The sequence below is a fragment of the Colias eurytheme genome, chromosome 30 (genome assembly GCF_061535395.1).
Source record: "Colias eurytheme isolate Ceu_HAF_F1 chromosome 30, ilColEury1 Martin Lab GWU primary, whole genome shotgun sequence".
NCBI lineage: Eukaryota > Metazoa > Arthropoda > Insecta > Lepidoptera > Pieridae > Colias > Colias eurytheme.
Genome location: NC_143009.1, coordinates 1837396 through 1851978, shown reverse-complemented (window position 1 = coordinate 1851978; position 14583 = coordinate 1837396). Strand labels below are relative to the sequence as shown.

Below are 14583 nucleotides of genomic sequence, written 5' to 3'. Positions count from 1 at the left end.
TGCTCTTCCACTATCTGAGCGGCGCGCACTCGTTCAGTCGTATCGGGTCGCATCAAATCAAGACGCCCACGCAAACGTCTCCCTAACAAAGACACTGCAGGTTCGACTCCTGTCGTGCATTGTTCCGTATTTCTGTACGAAAATAAAAACCGAGTAAGCGCAACGCTAGCATCAGTTCTATCTACCTGTGCTTTTTTAAGTACTGATTTTATAGAACGCACCGCATTTTCAGCGGCTCCGTTACTAGAGGGATGATAAGGTGCGATTAACGTATGTTTCCATTTCGTTGTAAATAGTTTGCAAATTCCGATGACGAAAATGGAGGCCCGTTATCACTTATTAATCTTTTAGGTAACCCGAAACGTGCAAACCATTGTCTTAAACAATTAATCACTAAACGTGCGGACGTCGAGCTTACCTTTTCTACCTCTATCCACTTTGAATGAGCGTCAATCAAAATTAAATAGTAATCATGATTAAAGGGACCCAAAAAATCAATATGTACTCGCGACCATGGTTCGCTCGGCCAGGGCCACGAGTGCACGGGCGCAGCACGCGGCGCCGCCCGCGTCTCGCGGCACGCGGCACACTCACGGGCCATGCATTCTATATCACTATCTATGTTATCCCACCACACATAATTACGAGCAATCTGTTTCATTTTTATTATACCCGGATGTCCCTCATGAATTTCTTTTAAAACGATTTCCCTTAAAGACCTAGGAACGATAATTCTATAACCCCAAACGATGCAGCCTTGGTCTATATGCAGACTTTCTTTACGATTAGAATAACATAATTCTATTTTATTTAATTCGCTTTTAGGTGGCCAACCGTATAGTATAAACCCATAAATCTTGCTTAACAAAGAATCTTTAGCCGTCTCAATTTTAATATCTTTAAAATTAATCGGAAAATTATCTTGTGCAAAATTAAGATAACTACATTCTTCACTTCTTAAATTGCAATCTATAAATTTAAGAGGAAGACGCGAAAGAGTATCAGCAAAACAATTATTTTTTTGATGACACAAATTCTATATCGAAATCATAGGCTGCCAGCTTTACGGCGTAACGTTGCAAACGACTAGCCGCGGTCATCGGAATTCCTTTATTCTTTCCAAAAATATAGCTTAAGGGACGGTGATCGCTTCGCAGAGTGAATTTCCTCCCGTACAAATATTGGTGATGCTTCGTGACCCCAAAAACGATCGCCAAAGCTTCTTTATCTAATTGTGAATAATTAGTCTCTGCCGAATTTAACGTACGACTCGCCGCGCACAGCAGCCGCTCCGCGCCGGCCGCGTCGCGCTGCGTCAACACCGCGCCCACCCCGTACGCGCTGCTATCCACTGAAAGGATCAACGCACGCTTAGGATCGTAATGCGCGAGCACAGGAGAACTACTCAGCACCTTTTTAATTTTTGCAAATGCCCTATCACACATATCCGTCCATTCCCATGTAACATTCTTTTTTAATAAATCATACAGTGGCTTAAGTATATCGCTCATGTTTATACAAAATTTAGAATAAAAGTTCACTAGACCCATAAAACTTTTAAGTTGCGTTATATTAGTAGGACGGGGCGCTCCCACAATTGCATCTATTTTCGTCTTATCCGTATGCAGACCGAATTTATTTATTTTATATCCTAAATAAGTTACACTGTCTTGAAAAAATCGACATTTAGAAAAATTTATTCTTAACCCGTTTTCTTGCAATCTTTGTAGGACCGCCCTTAAATTTTTTAAATGTGTTAATTTGTCCTTACCAGTGACACAAATGTCATCCGCAAACACAGCCGTAGAAGGCAACCCACTTAATGTTTCTTCCATAATTTTTTGAAAATTTTCAGGTATACATTTTATACCGAATGGAACACGCTTATAAACAAAAGTACCAATGTGAGTCGTGATTGCCGTCATCGGTTGTGAATCCTCATGTAAAATACATTGTTGAAATGCATTTGATAAATCTAATTTAGTATATTGTTCACCTCCCCCCAATACAGCAAACAAATCTTCGATACGAGGGAGTGGGTAATGAAAATCCTTTAACAATGGATTTATAGTTACCTTATAATCACCACACAATCTTATCGTACCGTTCGGCTTAACAACAGGTACAATCGGTGTGCCATAGTCTGATCTCTCAACTTTATAAATGACACCCATCCGTTGCAGTTTTTCCAGTTCTTGCTCGACAGGTTTACGAAGCGCAAGAGGTAATGGACGCGATTTAACAAATATAGGCGTATTGTCATTTAAATACAATTTAAATTTTGATTTAAACGTTCCTAACCCGTCTGCAAATACTTCAGGAAATTCCTTACGTAAAGAAACTGCAACGGATTCGCTATCACACATGTTATATAACTCGCTAATTCCTAATTTTAAATGTTTTATCCACATTCTGCCCATCAATGGGGGGCCACCATTTTCAATTATATATAATTTAACATTTTCGGCCATCATTTTTCCACAAAAAACATTTACTACAATATAACCGATCGTCATAATAATACCACCAGTATACGACTTTAAAATTAGCGAGTTATTTTGAATCGGAATATGACTAAAATTATCATTATAATACATTTTTGAAATTACAGAAATTTTACTTCCAGTATCGATTTCAAACTTACATGAAACATTATTAACCCTTAAATTAACATAATACGGCCCGTCGCCGTCAGAGTTTACTACTATATTATAGAAATTACTACATTCGTCCGAAGAAGAATCATTTAGAAAGTACTGAGATTTACTCTTACCGTTTAAAATCGATTCACTTTTTTTACACACTGCTTTTAAATGACCTCTTTGACCGCACACGTCACAATTATAATTTTTAAACCGACACTTGCCCTCTGCATGACCCGATTTACCACAGCGCGCACATATCCGCTGCCCGGTGAGCGCGCGCGCGGCCCCGCTCGGCCCAGCGCGGGGCCGCGCGCCTGCGATGCGATGCAAGCCGTCGTCCGCGAGCGGCGCGGAGCGGCCCGCCAGCGCGCCCGGAGCGCACGCCGTCGCCGCATGCCGTTCCGCCGCCTCCAAAGCCAAAGCCAACTCCACCGCTCTCGTAGTTAATACTCTTTTCCGCAAATATTCTTGATCTCATGTCTTCATTGCACAGACCCGAAACGAACTGATCGCGTAAATTATTCTCCAAACATAAACCAAAGTTGCACGTTTTAGCAAGATGTTTTAGTGCTTGCAAATATTCTCGCACACTCTCCCCTTGACGCTGAATTCTTTGTCGGAACACGTGTCTTTCTGCTATTTCTGAGCGATCAGGTTCGAGATGATCTTTCACCAACTTGATTAAATCGTCGTAACCTTTCGACTCGGGAGTATCGGGTGAACACAAATCACACATCAGTTCGTAACACTCGGCGCCGACCACGGTAACCAACATGGCTACTCTCAAAGAATCGTCGATACTATTTAAACTTATAAATTGGTTCACACGACGAACATAAGCGTCCCAATTGTTACTGTTAATATTATAGGGTTCTATATGACCGATAGGCATTTTTGTTACTGAATAGTTTAAACGCGTGATGGTAAAAATTCCTCGTCGCCAATGTTAAATATGAAAGGGACGTCAATGAAACACGCTAAATCAATGCAAACTGTTTTTTAATAAAGATTTCTGCCTACCTACACATACATGATATTTTATGACATTGCATACATAACAATATATATAAATCTCGTGTCACAATGTTTGTCCTCAATGGACTCCTAAACCACTTAACCGATTATAATAAAATTCGCACACCATGTGCAGTTCGATCCAATTTGAGAGATAGGACAGTTTAAATCTCAAATCGTTTTAGAGAAAGCGGGCGAAGCCGCGGGCGGTAAGCTAGTTTATCAATATAAATAAACATATATACCTGGCATAGGAGGCGGTGGTGGTGGAGCCCCACCTAGAAACACACACCAGAAAGAGATAGACATAGTGACGTGCGTGTGAGTGACAGAGATAGAACATGCTATACTTTATTGTTTATTCATGCACCCAAATAAACGTTAATATAATAATAATAGTAATGTAATCTATACTAATATTATAAAGCTGAAGGGTTTGTTTGTTTGAACGCGTTAATCTCAGGAACTACTGGTCCGATTAAAAAAAATATTTCGGTGTTAGATAGCCCATTTATCGAGGAAGGCTATACGCTATATATAATCACGCTAAGACCAGCAGGAGCGGAGCAATGCGGGTGAAACCGCGGGGCACAGCTGGTGTAATATAGTTTGAAAGTTTGCAGAGAAATAGAGCGCGATTTTGATAAAATTTTATATGATGTTTGCTAGGAAAGGTATAATTTTATGTCACCTAATTCATTCGTGGTAAAGAAGTTAATATTTGGTCTATAATTTATATCTATTAAACTGAAGAGTTAATCTTGATGCAATTTTAATAATCTGTAAGTCATAAGTTAAAATAACCACTACAAAGAAATTACTTGAACGAACAAACACCAGAACAATTAGGAAAAATGACATTCTTATACCACAAAAAAATAAATTACATAAAATATTTTTAAATACTAATAAACTAACACCGGAAAATTAAGAAATAGTTTATTTTAACAACAAAAAACAAACTTTTTCAAGAAAAAATAAACAAATTTTACCTGACGGCAATGGCGGTGGTGGCGGTGGGGGAGGACCTCCTAAATAAGAAAGAGAGAGTTGTAAGTCACATGCGTGCGTGCGAGCGAGACGGATAGTGTTCTGTTATTTGCGTTTAGTGACCGTATTTTGTAGTTTTCGAAATTTCCCGAAAACGTTACATTTTTGATAAATGTTTCGAAAAATGTAACGAAGTTTTTTATAAGAAAAGGTGAAAACTCATGTGAAATAGAGTAATGCCTGTGACAAAAATAATACAATTGAAGAGTGCAGTTGAGAAATAGAAGTAATAAAAATAAGAAGAAAAAAACCGTATTATTTACAAAACTCTCAAAATTGATAATGACAATGGCAGGCAAATACCGAATATCAATTTTTCACAGGCATCATTCTATATATACAAAAGATATTTACCCAAAACATTAATTAAAAATTGTCACAAAGAATATAATAAACAATTATTATTGCAATTACCCAGGAAAAAAACAAAATAACATTAACATAGTGCGTTTCACATGCTCTAGTGATATTAAAAAAATTAATAATTATATACCATCGTACAAATATATCCATGTTATACCACAAAAAATCCTATAATTCGTATAGTTAACATAAAAAATGCATATTATAATTAAAATTAAAATATTGTTACCTCCAGGCATAGGTGGCGGTGGCGGTGGCGGTGGACCACCGGGACTGCCTATCGCCTGAAAATTATACAAAAATCACTACATAGTATAAAACAAAGTCGCTTTCTCTGTCACTATGTCCCTATGTATGCTTAAATCTTTAAAACTACGCAACGGATTTTGATGCGGTTTTTTTTAATAGAACGAGTGATTCAATAGGAAGGTTTTAGTATATAATTTATTAGGTTTTAGACAAAGCGGGCGAAACCGCGGGCGGTAATCTAGTAAATTATATATCAAAGTTCTTTTTTATAAAAAAACACTTTAATATCATCGGCTTGTCGCACAACCCGCAAGACAGACAAATATAGTCATTCTGGTAATTTGTATAGCGGCTATATTCGATCTGGGATAGTCGGGGCAGAGATACAATTTTATAATGCCAACCAATTGTAGACACAGTTCCGTCACAAAATAATACAATTTTAATAATAAATTGACATTAACACAACTCGTAACACATTCTACAAGCAAATTTAGTCCTTCCTGCCAAAGGAATAGGGTCAATTTTCCCCTGCATTTTTACACTTAAGTGGCGAAATTTAATGTCAACCTAAAATAGACCCTTTTACCTTAGCAATAGCGGCTATATTCCCCTGCGACACTCCCCCCGGCCCGCTCGGTGTGGAGATGCTCTTCATCCTTTCCTCCAAGTGAGTGACCCTGGCTTCGGCTTCTTGTCTTGCTGCTATTGCCGCTTCTAGTTTAGATCTTAATTCTTCTACTTTTTTTTCTTCTTCCACTCGTGATTTTTCTAGAATAAAAATATTAATTTATGAAAAACTAGCCAACCGGGCGAACTCCGTTTCGCCACCAGAGACACCACTTATTTGCTATAAACCTCACGGAGCCCAAGAATTTTCCAATGAATGCAAAACCGTGGAAATCGTGCGTTCTGGAGTTATTGCGTCAGGAAGGAAAACCCGACTTATTTTTATATAGTAGATGAAATATTTTATGTTGTTTGTGCATGTTTTGAAGGTAACAAAAAATTACACAGTTAAGATGTACATGTTTTGTATACACTAGTATACAAAACAAGGATTTTTTACAATTGATAATATTAAAATTAAACAGTCTACAATATATTTACGAGTTTAACTTAAATTTGTGCGTAAAAACAGCTTCATATGACGCTATAATAATTCATACGTTTTAATTTTTCCAACAGACTACAAAAATAAAAAATTTCAAAAAAAATTTTTTTTTCACAATTTTCTTTCATCTACATATTTTTAAAATCCACAAACAACTTTTTAACCGACTTCGAAAAAAGATCCTCAATTCAGCCGGCATATTCTTTTTTTACAATTTTTTCCTACATTTCGTTCCACAGTTAATAAATCCACAGACTATACTCACCAATAAGGCCATCGATCAACGGTTGCACATCAATATTGAAACGTTGTGTCAGCCTAAAATCTGGATCGTAGCCATTTTTGTGTAGGACTATTTGCGTCACGCATTCTTCTATTAGTTTGTAGTATGCTGGCCTGGAAATTATTATTATTTACATAGATTATTAATTTATGAAAATTGGGAATATAAATTAATTTTTATGAAAGGGAAAATTTTACTCGGCCAAGTAGATTTATTCGGTCGTTTGATTAATAGCCTAGTAGAAAAAGTTGCACATAGTAATTTCTGAGTAAATCTTACACATATGGGAGTGTTTAATGTAATTATTTTGGATATTTGCCGTTTTATTTTTAAGTTTATTACTTATTGTCATTTTACTCATTACTCTGTACTTTCAATATCAGTTTAAAGTTTTTTGATATCTGCAATAATTACGAAATAATCGCCTGTGCACACTCAACGATTACACTCTGTATACTAATATTATAAAGCTTAAGAGTTTGTTTGTTTGTTTGTTTGAACGCGCTAATCTCGGGAACTACTGGTCCGATTTGAAAAATTCTTTCGGTGTTAGATAGCACATTTATCGAGGAAGGCTATATCATCACGCTAAGACCAACAGGATCGGAGCAATGCGGGTAAAACCACGCGGAGCAGCTAGTAATACATATTTCTCAAGTGCGTGTGCTATTCCGACCAATTGAAGCGAAAATAAATAATTTTAATGTGTCTTTTCTTTGTTAAAATATTTAATTGTTAATAAAAAACTTACCTAATCAACTCATCATCTCTAATAAACAACAAATGCTGTAATATTGACAGCAAAAACGGTTCAGCCGGTGTTTCCATAACCAGATTCTTGACGAGCTCGAAACATTCGTTCACATCTTGGAAGTCCACTCTGTAATTAAAAAAATTGGTTGTCTGTAAAGTCGGTTTACTGACGATAGTTGAACGTGACAACGTCCGATTGTGCTTCTTTGTCGCTCGTTCCGCGCTCTCGCTCGCACTTCAAGCTTCACATGGAACGCCTCAGAGCGAGGTAACGCCGCATGAGTCATGTTTTTTCGTGCGTGCAGCCGGCTCTATCGAATTATAAGACGTTGTCACGTCAATAAATATTTCACGACAATTTTCACACACGGCACGATCTGATCCCATACTATGCTTTCGCTTGTGTTATGGAAACCAGATGACTGATAAACATACATATATAATTTTTAAATAAATACTTATATAGATAATTAACACCCAGACGCAGAGCAAACATCTATGTTCATCACACAAATATTTGCCCCGGGCGGGAATCGAACCCACGACCTCTGGCTTGGAAGGCAGGGCCACTACCAACCAAGCCAACCGGTCAGTCAATTATAATTGATAAATTAATTAAAAATATGAAATAAATGAATGTAAATGAAGTTAAATTACTATCTTAATAGTTGATACAAAACTAAAATGAAAAACCTTGTGTTCAAGTATACACTTTTTGTCATAATCATAGTGATACCATAGACTAATACACTCAAGAAGACTTACAATCGCCATAGTAAAAAACGTAACTCGTTTCTCAGTTCCCAATTTTGTCGATAGATGTCACTCACAGTAGCATTTGGCATTTTTATAAGGTTTTTTATACGTTTAAGAACTAGATGTCGCCTTAGAGCATTAAGTCGGTTTAATGAAGCTAAGAGATGTCGCTACAAAAAAAATCAATGTGCCAAATAGTATCTTGACGTAAAATATAATACGCAAAAAACGTAAACTATAACGTAAAATATAATACGTAAAATATAATACGCAAAAAAATATTTTTATTTAAATGTTATTTTTTGCTCTGAATCGCGCAAGCGAAATGTTTTCGTTACAGAGCATATATACAACTTTTCGCCATCAATAATCGGGGCCTTTACGGCCGGCCGGTCGAGTAGACTAGTCTCTTCCTTTTTCGATTGAGGAAATCCACCTCCACATCATTTTGTTTTAGTTTTAAAGATTTAATAAGCGTAAAATAATACTTTCTTCATTTTTGTATTTTGAGTAAACGTAACACTAATAACGGTTAGTTTGACCAGAGGCGACTCGTGACAAAATTGTATGGGTGTTTAATTAAGTATTGAACTAAAGTCTAAAACAAAGAAAATACAGTAGCGTAGTAAATTCATTACAAAAAAAAAGCACCACAATAAGGGTGCTATTACAGATTTTTAACAAAAAACGCTATTTTACGGTACAATTTTAACTCAAAGCATGAGAACAAAGTAATATCTTAAATCTTTATATATAAAAATGAATCGCAAAATGTGTTGGTAAGCGCATAACTCGAGAACGGCTGAACCGATTTCGATAATTCTTTTTTTATTATATTCCTTGAAGTACGAGGATGGTTTTTATGTAGAGAAAACGTAAATATGTACCACGGGCGAAGCCGGGGCGGACCGCTAGTTACAAATAATTGGAATATTTCGATTTGCAACAAATAATGTTAACGATATTTTTTATCAGTTAAATAGTTTAAGAGATATATCGTAAATACCATTTCAACCGCTATTTTCAAGATGGCGGCCGTGGGACAAGGGTGGCGACCCCACAAACTTGGTTTTAGCTTCACACTGACCCCCCCTACACATCAAAAAAAACAAAATTGCGTCCTCTAAAAAATGCAAGGTTAGGGCTAAAAAATGTAACATTTCAATGGATCACTAATAAAAGTAACAAAATGAATTTTTAAAGTTATCTTCTGGAATCAATTTCAATAAAAATATAAAAAATAATACTATCAAGTATGAAGATGATCTATAAAATGGATTGCGCTATGTTTACGTGATCTTTTGTTTCGCGAAGGACTGAAAATTTCTCTTAACCTCTTATTGGATTCCGTATTTAGGCATTTGATATTCGTATTGGAGTTTAGGTATACGATAAATTTAATTTAAAATTAAAGATATACATATTAATTGTTAAATGAATGAGCACAACTTTATTATAATTATTTATGGGAGTTCACTGCACCAGCGCTCCTTAGGATGGACCGCCTATTTTTGTCACTTCGTTCATCGCTGTTCGAGAGTGACTTCGTGACCACCATGGACTTAGATCATTAAGTAATCGATAACACTCGCAGGTGTTTCCCCTTTTGTCGAGGTATAAGATTATTCGAATCGAAAAATCTTATGCTTTCATAAAAACTACTTGCGTAATCGATTACAAACACTCTGCGTTTTCCTAGGCTAAAACATCGAAAGGACGTCTGCGAGTGCTCCGCTAAAAATGCCGTTTTACACTGTCAAGCCTTGCAGAAGCAATTCAAACATGTCGAATATTAAAAAAGATGGAATAACCTTTCATTTGTGTATATTTTTTTATTTTTTTAACGTACATTTCTAATTAAATGCAATTTCTAATAATCGTCGATGTATCGTTTAGCGATATGATCAAGACAAATAATCGAGTCGTTTACTCGATCATTGATGTGGCCCCACGAGACTATCATGGAAAGAAAATATACAAATTTAATCTTTATGAACTAAGAGATAAAGTTGAATTTAAAACCCGATAATGAACCGCATTCCTTACGAGTCTATCTTTTAGCCCCTTGACCACCGAGCGGCCCGATCGGACCACGGCCCACGGGCCACGACACAATAGATTTTCTATTGTGTCTGTGATTCCGGGGGCTGAGGCATTAAAGAAATACAAATTTAATCTTTATGATCTAAGTTATAAAGTTGAATTTAGAACGCGATATTGAACCGCACTCCCCACGAGACAACTTGGAATGAAATACAAATTTAATCTTTATGAACTTAGGGATAGAGTTGAATTTAAAAACTCGTCGCTTAAAAGGTCATAAATTTTTACGACTTTCGTGACACAAATTATTTTTGTGAATGTGTGATTGTGTTTCAATAGTGTGAGTTACCTTCCCCGCACCAAAATCAGTAGAAAGTTTAGTTAGAACATTTGCCAGCGTACTCCATCCATTACTTAATGATCTAAGACCATGGACCACGTTGCTATGAACTGTTTTTGTCAAAGAATTACTCGAACAATTAGAGCATAAATTTCTACGTAAGATGTATAGGTGCCCGTAGCTGTATTGATGAGTCTCGTACTTAAAAACCGATAGATGCTGGTTCAAATCATTGCCGTACATCTTTTTTTTTTCCTTTCCCGTATTTTATGGTCATATAAATAATACTGTTTACAAGGGAATAATTAAGAAGAAAAAAGATATAGACATTTTTTTTAACAGAAAATAAAGAATTTAAATAATATATATTACTAGCGGTCCGCCCCGGCTTCGCCCGTGGTACATATTTACGTTTTCAAGTTCAAGTTATAAGAACCATCCTCGAACTTCAAGGAATATTATAAAAAAAGAATTAACGAAATCGGTTAATCCGTTCTCAAGTTATGCGCTTACCAACACATTTTGGGATTCATTTTTATATTATAAAGATATACACTACTCTGATCACTATGTCGAATGTTTGTAGTGGGTGTCGAAATCTTATTAAAGGTACTCTGCTCCACAATCCTATATAAGTTACTCTATGATGCTCCACCACCGCGTTGCTATGAACTGTATTTATCAAAGAAATACTCGAACAAGGAATTCATAAAGGAGAATGACCACGGGTGGTATCGGTAAAATTTTAGTTGTGCCACGTATTCGTGATATTGTTAATTCCTATTTGTATTTATAATGATCATATGTATCAATATTAAGTCTTAATTATACCGGATAAATTGAAATAATAGTAAAAGTTATTCTTTTGAAACATGTATGACCACGTATGGAATCGGTAAAATACTAGTTGTGTCACGTGTTCGTGATATTGTTAATTCCTATTTGTATTTATAATGATCATATTTATAACTATTAAGTCGTAATTATACCGAATAAATAGAAATAAAAGTAAAAGTTTCTGTTTTGACACATTATATCTATCTCTCTTGCAAGCGTCCTGCGTCATATGTCATAGTTGAATGAATGTGTTCGACGCATTGTTCGACGTTATTTATTTTGAATTATAATGTTTATTACGATTTACTTTTCACATTTGTCTTGTAAATTAAAATATTACTTATGTAATAAATGTAAAACTTAACGTTCATCGTTAGTATAAACTCGATAAAGTATTTTTTTGAAGCGTTGAATAAAACTATTGTTTTATTTTTATTGTCGTGAACTGCGGCTTATTTACATAAAAACTTTAATCGTTTCTAAAAGTACTAACATCAAGCTTTAAATTGAGCTATATTTCATCTTGACACAATAAGTTTGATTGCGATACCAAGTGCCATAGTCACTTGGGCAATCTCCTTTCAATGTAAGACGTATGTGCCGGTAGCTGTGTTGACTGAGTCTCGTACTTTAAAATCGATAGATGCTGGTTCAAATCATCGCTGTTCATCCACATTTTTTTTCTTTTCCCGTATTTTAAGGGTCATATAAATAATACTGTTTACAAGAGAATACTTAAGAAGAAAAAAGAAAAGACATTTTTTTTAACAGAAAATAAAGAATATATATAATATACACTACTCTGATCACTATGTTGAATGTTTGTAGTGGGTGTCGAAATCTTATTAAAGGTTGCTCCACCACCGCGTTGCTATGAACTGTATTTATCAAAGAAATACTCGAACAATTAGAGCATAAATTTCAATGTAAGACGTATAAGTGCCTGTAGCTGTGTTGACTGAGTCTCGTACTTTAAAATCGATAGATGCTGGTTCAAATCATCGCTGTACATCCACATTTTTTTTTCTTTTCCCGTATTTTATGGTCATATAAATAATACTGTTTACAAGGGAATACTTAAGAAGAAAAAAGATATAGACATTTTTTTAACAGAAAATAAAGAATATATATAATATAATTATATTATATACACTACTCTGATCACTATGTCGAATGTTTGTAGTGGGTGTCGAAATCGTAATAGAGGTATTTAGTACTAACTTCCTTAGATGCTCCCTAAAAACTAAAATAATAATTCAAAAACACCGGAGTTTTTAAAACAACGCCCTCTAGATGTAATAATTGAAAATCGATAGTTTGCTGTTTCCTTAGTTCTAAAATTGGTCACTAGGTGGCGCTTTTAAAACTGCAAATTAAATAATAAGCTCAAATGAGAGCGCCATCTAGCAATAAGCTGAAATTACGGGGTACGATCTCTAGTATGACATTCATCAGTCCTCTTTAGATTCTATTAGTCCATGGTGATACTGATACTCATAGTAATAGTGATACTCAAAGTGATAGTGAGAAAACCTCTAGTGATATTAGTGATAGTGATAATACCTGACGTCATCAAATTTAGCCAGAAACTCGTCTTGGTCAGCCGCCGCGTGTGTATCGAATACATTCATTTGTATAGATCGACCATTTTCTTCCGCACCCGCTCGTAAATCCTCTGAAATATATTTTATTTTACGTATTAATATTTATATTTTTCTCATTATGCTTCATAGTAAACAGAAATTAACAATTTACAAAATAAAAAATGAATCAAGCGAAAATGTTACAATTACGTAACTGTCTTATACATGGAAAGAAAAAGACCCAATAAATTATATACTAAAGTTCCATTTTGATTGTATGTGTGACTGATTCAGAATATTAATGCAAATTCACATAAAATTTAGGGAGCCTCCTCTTAAAACTAAAAATCTGTATTAGACTAAAACTAAAAGTCTCGAAGGATCAAAATCAAATATTCCTGCATAACAACATTGAGATATACATATGGAGACGACACCGCCTACATCACTTATGTTCCGCTCAACATAAGCCATATGGCTTAACTGCACGCTCATTTTTTATTTGTTTTAAAGTGAAACGCATCAAATATGCCTTCGTGTGTGTTACGATATTGCACAAATAATACGGAAAAGTGACTAACATAACTTTTCATTTGTAAGTACCTAACTAGATAATAATTTTTAAAACTTAGTAAGAGCAAAAAAATGACGCACAGATTTTGTTCGTGGTGTCTCCTCCATACGTAGTAATATTATCTCAATGCATAACAAACATAAAATCAACTCACCAATAAGATCATACAATCCCGTTCTCATGAACTCGCTTCGCAAATGCATACGGAACTCTAATTCTTCGGGTTCCGTGATTATTGCGTTCATCAGTTGCATGCAACCGTTCTGAAATGTATTGAAATAATATTTATTATGTGTTTCATATCTTAATAATATAATTGTGTTTTTCTAGTCAATAGGATGTGAATAAATAAATGAATAAAGATAAATATATTAATTTATTTACTAATTTTGTAGAAATTAAGTCGATTTAAAGTATTTTTCTTAAAAAAAATGGCGGTCTAAGGTCCATTTTCAAACAATATTTGTTACCTTCCTATGTCAAAAGCATTAACTTCTCCATAGGAAGTTTTTGGAAGAGTAAGAAGGTAAGTACAGTAGGTAACTTTTCCTCTCCTTGTTTGCATCTAGAACCTTCTAGATCATTCTAGAACATTCCAAATCACAATACTATTACATTCAATCTCTACCGCGCTTACAGATGCAATGCTCCTAGAAAATTCTCTTGGCCGTTCTACATTCTAGAACATTCTAGAACGTTCCAAAACATTCTAGAACATTCCATATATTTAGAATATTACCTTCAAACTCTCCGGTGCTTTCGGATGCAATCCTTCCACGATAGGCAATAGCCGAGGCTTTCGACTCGACTCGCCCGCCATTTTTTTAGCTTCTAGAACATTCAAGAACATTCCAGAACGTTCTAGAACATTCCCGAACATTCCAAATCACAATACTATTTCATTCAATCTCTACCGCGCCTACGGGTGCAATGCTCCTAGAAAATTCTCTTGGCCGTTCTACATTCTAGAACATTCTGG

At 35.3% G+C, this 14583-nt stretch overlaps 1 protein-coding gene across 1 annotated transcript in view; it reads right to left on the bottom strand.

The window, feature by feature from the left end:
* The window catches only part of dia (diaphanous related formin 1), a 67234-nt gene that overhangs the window by 27940 nt on the left and 24711 nt on the right, over positions 1 to 14583 (bottom strand). The window contains exons 8-14 of the mRNA XM_090118510.1: positions 13759 to 13867; positions 13011 to 13122; positions 7470 to 7598; positions 6701 to 6831; positions 5911 to 6092; positions 5302 to 5356; positions 4652 to 4690 (exon numbers count right to left, since the gene is read on the bottom strand). Coding sequence (XP_089974636.1) covers positions 4652 to 4690; positions 5302 to 5356; positions 5911 to 6092; positions 6701 to 6831; positions 7470 to 7598; positions 13011 to 13122; positions 13759 to 13867 — 757 coding nt within the window. The remainder of the gene's footprint in view (positions 1 to 4651; positions 4691 to 5301; positions 5357 to 5910; positions 6093 to 6700; positions 6832 to 7469; positions 7599 to 13010; positions 13123 to 13758; positions 13868 to 14583) is intronic.